Raw genomic sequence first — 7,081 nt, forward strand, 5'->3', positions numbered from 1 at the left:
GCACCTGCGGACAACGCTGTGCCACACCATACAGGGAAACGGAGGACTGGTATGGTGCGTCGGAGTTGCGCATCACACGCAGAGGTTCGGCAGTGCCTACTGCAGACCTACTGACATCTCCTTCGTGTGGACGGCGCAAGGACTAGCTCTTCGGTTACTGTCCCACCGGAAGGCCATCTACTTCCCTACAGATCCCACTACGTTCTTTCCACGGGGCGGGTATTTCGCCTACCGTCACAGTTCTGTGCATTTCATTTGAGAGACGTCTTTCGCGGTCACGATCCAATGGCACCGAACCCTTTAGCCTACCGCCAGGTGGGGCACAGCTTCTGGAACCGCCAAACGGGTATCCGCTGCTCACGGCACCTGCCCATCCAAAAAGAATTCCTCCCGCCTGACCACATCACAGGTTCCCGGTCTGTGAAGTATCCATCCCCGTTTAAGACCGACGGACTTGCACTGGTTTCCTGAGTTGAAGAAGACCCATGATTAGAGGCAATCCCGCACATCCGTGACGCCCTCAAGGCGAGCAGCATTTTGGGTCTCGCACGTTTCTCCGATTCGACGTACCAGCCCATCCTCGATCTCGATTCATGTGCATCGAGCGTACACATCTCCACGGCTAGATCACGAGAAACGTCCACTTTCGGCCGTGCTCGGTGGCGCATTGCGAAGGGAAGCGCACTTGCCGAGTGTCGTGCTAGCAACATAACAGCGTGCATGATTCACAGACCTGCACAACATCCAGAGTCCAACCATGCATGCAGTGCATGGACAGCGAGCCTCTCCACTAGGTCCTTCTCATATTTGACTACTCCGTGGAGTGGACTTCCTTTCTCAGTGAACGACATGTAAGGCGAGATGTGTCAGTTGGCTGCCTTGGAGCTCGCCACAAGCGACGGTGCGCCCGCCGGCCAGTCTCAGCCGTGCAACTCCTGGAGTGTGTTGACGAAGAACATACCAAACAGCTGCGTTATATACCGCCACCAGTTGAACACGAGAGACTCGAGGCTTGCGATGAGCGGAGGGGAACTGTGTGCGGGGAGCGCGATCCACGGCATGTCTTTGACTGTGGAGGTGCTTGGTGAAAAAAATCGCTTCGAGTATACAGCGCGAAACAGTACCCCTGGCACAATCGCACAGGCACGGTACGAAACATGGGTTAATCGCATCCGCGGTCGATGCAAACACAGTTGCTCCTTTTTTGTAGGACTTTGGCACGCATCCATGTTAGCCGCAAACACAGTAGTTGCTCCTTTAACGTAGAACCGCCGCGGCACCCTGATTTGCCACATACGTCTGCTTGACAGCTACCCATTCAGTACAGACTGCCAGGACTGTGCTAGACACAGGGAGGTGACTCCGTAAACCAAACCCTGTCGACGGGATCTAGTTCGGTTGGGAAGTATGGCACTGTCCTCAGCTCGGCACAAAGTGCCACCGTAAGGCAGTGCAGCACTGGTCGCCAATCGCTCTTGCGGTTTTGCAGCAGACAGGGCCATGGCTAGGCGCACTCCCATCCGCGTACTGCTGCTACCCAAACTGCTCGTCCACCCCACCATTATGGAATCTCTACACCACGTAGACGTTCCTGTGACTGGTATATGGTTGAATGGTTGAATGCCAGTGTGGCATGCGGCTCATATGAGTGGCAATTATAAAGACAAGGGTAACATTGTTTTCTACGACCGGGTGCGGACCACCGGGGCGCTTCCAAACCTAAATCGACCCGAACTCGTCCCGTTCAGGGTCTTACGCCGTCCTATGTAGCCAAGGAACGCTCCTCCCTTCACCCCTCCGAAAATGCGCAGTGTCTCCGCAGCGGCAGCATCGCACCGATGGAACGTCAACGGCCTCGCCTGCGTCGGTCTTCCTCGGGGTCGCCGCGCTGCTGCGCAGTCTCAAGCAAGACGGTCGCTCCTATACCACCTGCCACATCCACGTCCACACTCCTTCCCGTTGTGACATGACTCTCGTTACAGCCAAGGTCGATGAGCAGTGTCCACATTCGTTTTATTATATAGTTTATCCCATATCCTGTGTTCATTGAAGAGGAACAGGCTCACTTTCGATCACTAAGAGCCTTGGCCGCTAGCCTTGCTTTTCGGCATGGACCTGTGTTCTGCACTACGATTATGCTGGTTTTTGTCTTTGTCTTTTCCTGTCACCTCGTGTTGCGTGGAACCGCACGCTCAGCTCCCCGCACTGCTAGCCTTGCAACTGAGCTGCTATGTTCTTTTTGACAGAAATGCCGATGCAAGCAAATGGTGGCCCGGCTCGCTGTCGTAGGAGTCGCCCTCGTGGCAGTCACCTTCCCCTTGCCGCAAAACATCCAAGTTCCGCTGAGGCCCGGGCGGACCCCCGTCACTTGGATTCTCACCCGTCACTTGTGCTCGGCGCTCGTCGCCTTTCGACAGATCACCGGCCCTTTTCTCCGTGCTCACGCGGCCCACACTCCACACGACGATCAGGACCCCCCCCGTGATAGTCGTCGTCACCAGCGTGGTCATACGCCGAGGCAAGGGCAAGAAGAAGAAGAATTGCTTGCCGCCAGCTCATCCAAGGCGACTGGGACTCATGACCCCTCACACGCAACTGAAGCAGCAGCCCCCGTACCGGCGGAAAGCACAGCCAGTCCCACGTCCCAACCGTGTGAACCCAGTGAGCTGCATAAGACACTTTGTATCCCAGACAGCCTGAGTAGCAAGCAACTGGATCGCTCACAGTTCAAGCGACCATAACCTAACCCGTCCCTGTAGTCATTTTGCAGGACGTAACGGCGACCCTTTCCCTGCCGCAGATCGCTGTTCCGACAGTGCCCGCATCACATCGCAGCTGGTCGACACCCAGCGACTGATATGCCGTCCGTCGGGAATGACGCTAGCGTGTGATGCTGAAGAGATGTTGGATATACCGTCTGCACGGATGCCCTGCTATGATCCGTAACAGGTGCTGCTGTGGTGGTTATCAGGCAGCCAGCCCCAACGCGGCAGATCCGCCACGAGACGGAAGAGGGGCTCTGCGGCGGAAGCGTCTGAACCGGGGCAACTTGGAGTCGCCCGTACAGTTACTCTTGCTGGCGTGGGCGAGGTCACATATGGCGAGCTTGCGATTACACAACTGAGGCGCCAGGCGGCCGCGTTACGGGAGGAATGGGGGAGTGAGGCTGACTTCGTGAGACAGAAAGTTGGACGGCTCATCGTTAGTCAGTCAGCTCCTCCTACTCAGGAGCAGATCAGGATGTGGTCCAAGTGGGCGCAATCCAGGTTTCGAGTGCGCGGCCAGGCACGCGTGCGCGAGGCGGAGCAGCTGGAGCGTTTGGCAAGCGAGATACTGGCGACACTGGAAAAAGCTGGTGCTCATCTACGACTGCCAGGAAGTCCCAGTTCGCCGCGACCAGGAACGACTGAACAAGCCTCCAGAACAGACAGCGACGGAGGCGCATCAGGTAACGCGTTTCTGTAGGACGAGTAAATGTCCATTCGAAGTGACAACAAATGCATAGCAAGGCCTCGCTAACTTTAGACATTCTTGACCACGCTGTTGAAGAATTAGAGAACTGACACGGCTCTCCATTGCAATTGGTGACTGTTCGCGGGACCCGAGCCTGCGCAGTTGCTTGAACACAGAGAGCATATAGATGGGGCTGCATTCAGCCGCGCGGTCATCAATGTGTTGACATGAAGCAGTGCATGCCAGTCGGAACCTCCTCAGGAGTATGTCGGCCGCAAGCCGTATCCCTTTTCGGTTGTGAGTTTTGGTCTTCTGCAAGGTACGGCACGCGGCAGTCCACCCCCTCCTACAAGCACAAACGATTATTGCAGGACCGGCATTCAGCAACTGCGGAATCAAGCGGCGGTTATGAGGCACACATACAGTAGTAAAGACGCCTTCGTTGCGCGACAAGTTGCAGCACGGATGGCGCGGAGTGAGAACCTATATCCGCCCGAGTGCGTCGTTCGTGAGTGGCGATATCAAGCAACGCAACACTTCAGTAGGCGAGCGACACTCCGGATGGACGAAGCAGCAGCGCTAGAGGCCAGGGCGACGGCGTGGGAGAACAGACTGACCGCAGGCGCCCTCACGCAGGACGACCCCTGCGAAGGTACCTCGGGTGTCACACAGCCATCTGAACGAGCACCGAAACCACAGCGTACACCAGGCCGTCCAGGTGCGCTCGTCTTCCTGAATGAATCAAGGCGTCAGTGCGACCCCGATACAAGCAGTCTTCGAAACCGGTGTCCGGCCGTTGCTCAGGCATTTCGTCTATCCCGTTGGCGCTAGCGGTTCTAGAACCGGGGAAGCTGGTGTTTCGCCGTGTTCGACGCCTCGCTCATGTCGAGCTGTTCTGAATGTCGGCCGGAATAGATAGAGAGCGACTACGTCACATGTGTTAGAGTGGATCTCGCCACGTCATGCGGGCACGTAGAGGTCCTAGACGTCCCCGGATGTAAGAGGTGTTTATGTTCGCAGGCGACCCCCGACGCCACCGTCAGAAACGCCAGGTGCCAGTAGAGGCCACGTCCACCGCCGCCTCGAGTGACCCATCTGTGAGCAGTTCTCCTACCGCTGCCGAGACGAGGGGCTCACTAGCTGGAACACTGCTTGGCAGTACTGTTGAGCTGGAGGGCATTGGCAAGGTGCCTTACGTTCAACTTGCCATAGATGCTCTATCTCGTCGAGCTGCTTATTTGAAAAGCATATGGGAGAGCAGTGATCAGTACGTTAGGCTTAAGATAGCCGAACAAATGGTGCAGCATAACGTGCGATATCCGGCGGCTGATCAACTCCGCACTTGGATCCGCGCCGCACGAAAGCTCTACGACAACCGCAAGGGCGTTCGCACTCAAGAAGCTGCCGAGTTGATGAATCTGGCCGATGATCTAACGACGAGGGCTGCCGCAGCAGGCATCCCGCTACGAAGCTCCCAGGAACGCACTGCGCAGGCAGCGAAATCTGGTGAACACCTTCCATCTGCGCAGGGCGAAGGACCCTCAGTCGGTGAGCTCATCAAGCCGAGACAGTGCAATGTCACAACCTATTTCTCGTACTGATTTATATTTTTTAGAACAAAATTATTTTAATAGAAACTATATATCCGTAATATTTTAACTTTAATAATACATATAAAAATCGAAATGTAATTTGTACACCTCGTACAGGACTGGGGCTCGCCGACGCTCTTATTGGGGGTTGCCGAATTGGTGCCAACAAGGAGCACTCCCATAATGGAGGCCCGCGCCATCACGGCTCGTGACACCTCCGCAAGTGTATTGTTCTTTTGTCCAAGCAATCCTTGCCCAAACGCCCAAACTCACATTAGCCTTCGTCTCACTCGCTTGCGCCACCGTCCTGTTAGTGACCCACAAAAAACGGAGTCGTTTGCCTCAGCATCATATTGGAACTGCTCCAGCAAAAGCGAATGACGTCTGTTCAGAGTTTGTCCAAGCCATGTGCAGCTGCGCCATATCGTCGACAGCTGCTGCCGCTCCGTGTCCGTACGCTGTTGACATTGGCAGGACCTCGACATAGTACCGCAACTGGAGAGCCTCCCACAACGTTCGCGCACCTTGCCATTGCCGTATTACGGAGCCAGGCGCAATTCCTACGGTCCCTCTGGTACTGTGGAGAGGCGCACGCGGTTGCGCAGCACCTCGCGTTGCGCATGGTCCGTCAGGGCGACCCATCGCCACCCCCGAAGGTACAACGGTATTGGGAGCACACCCGACGAGAATGCTATAGACGCCATTTGCGCGAGAGGCAAGAACATGTGCGTCAACTCGAAGCTCGAGCACTCGCCCTGGAACAGGAACTTCAGAGCCTGCTCTCGGCTACACGCGGCCACGAGGCAGCTCCGTCGCGTGAGGCTGAATCGACTGGTGAGTCTCCACTGCCGCCGAGGGTGCAATTCGGGCCCGTACTGTCTGTACGCGTCTGCAGCGGAATCCCATGCGGTGGCAACAGACCGGTGGCGAATCGGGTTCTGGCGGACCGCACATCCAGCGCCAGCCGCTACTTGTGTGACGGCAGTCTGGGGCGACGAGGGGGACCGCGCATAGATGTGTCACCCTACGCCACAGTGCGTCGGCGGCTCGCGCGATAAACCGTTGGTTCTGGCGCAAACCAGTTCTGGCAGCGTAGTGGAGATTCGATGGCACCAATATCAACCACCTCGAGACTATTTTGGAGGAACGAGGTATCACCTCAGTGTTGTCGCACGTGTGCCTTCTTGTGTCGGGCAAGCGGTGACATCCTAGAACAAGATTGGCTGTTACCTTGTTCTGCGCCCGTCAGGGAAATCCTCCGAGACTCCCAAGTCTGGAAAAAGGAAAGCAAAAACCAAACACCTCTCTCAGACTCCGTCCGCGAGCGCCGGTGAAGGCACCTCGAGCGCCGGTGAAGGCACCTCGAGCGCCGGCGCCGCGAGCATGCCGAGATCGCTCTGGCTAACTCCAGTCGTCGCCCTCCCCCTACGAGCACCTCGACAGGGCCCGTGGTGGCCGGGTGCCGAAGCCCCTGTTGCAGGTCGGCAGGTCTCCCCAACTGACGAACCACAGCCGAAGAGAGCTAGACGTTCCAGAGAAACGTCAGGTCGGTCGCCGCCAACGGCGTCCGGCCCTTCTGTGGGTACAGGAGGCCAGCTGCCAGCACAACTAGGCCCAGCATCCGCTGCGTCGGCTACACCTGCCGCTGAATCAGACGGTGGGTCAAGTGAGACTGTACCAGCCGCGCCCAAAAAGCGAATGCTCCTCCAATTTCTAGCAACTCAAATCGCTGCAGGCACGCCATCGCCCCCCCATCCAGTCCCAACGGTTCGGCCTCGTTCGCCGGCGTCAACAGCGTCTGCAGGGCCGCCTCTGGCCGCACGCCCCCACCCGTCGCTCCCCCAACCAGCAAGACAAGCCGAGCGGCCCGGGCGCGTCTCTAGCGACAGAGAGCCAAGGGCACTGCCGCTCAAGAAGCGCCCACTCCGCACCCCCCTTCATCTCGTCCACTCCTCGCCTACCAGCACCACCCAGCACGAAAGGGGCCCGCCTGGTCTGGAGCTCACACTACAGCAGGGACCGAGCCCTCATCTGGT

At 57.4% G+C, this 7,081-nt stretch overlaps 1 protein-coding gene across 1 annotated transcript in view; it reads left to right on the forward strand.

The window, feature by feature from the left end:
- Positions 1 to 2,264: 2,264 nt before the first annotated feature.
- TGME49_210600 (KRUF family protein) overlaps positions 2,265 to 7,081 on the forward strand; it is a gene marked incomplete at both ends in the record, with an annotated part of 5,106 nt that continues 289 nt past the window's right edge. The window contains 6 exons of the mRNA XM_018779509.1: positions 2,265 to 2,661; positions 2,972 to 3,448; positions 3,773 to 4,264; positions 4,474 to 5,001; positions 5,520 to 5,879; positions 6,295 to 7,081. The exon at positions 6,295 to 7,081 is cut by the window's right edge and continues 289 nt beyond it. Of these exons, the coding sequence (XP_018636497.1) occupies positions 2,265 to 2,661; positions 2,972 to 3,448; positions 3,773 to 4,264; positions 4,474 to 5,001; positions 5,520 to 5,879; positions 6,295 to 7,081 (3,041 nt within the window). The remainder of the gene's footprint in view (positions 2,662 to 2,971; positions 3,449 to 3,772; positions 4,265 to 4,473; positions 5,002 to 5,519; positions 5,880 to 6,294) is intronic.

This window comes from Toxoplasma gondii, chromosome IX (genome assembly GCF_000006565.2).
Source record: "Toxoplasma gondii ME49 chromosome IX, whole genome shotgun sequence".
In the NCBI taxonomy this organism is placed as follows: domain Eukaryota; phylum Apicomplexa; class Conoidasida; order Eucoccidiorida; family Sarcocystidae; genus Toxoplasma; species Toxoplasma gondii.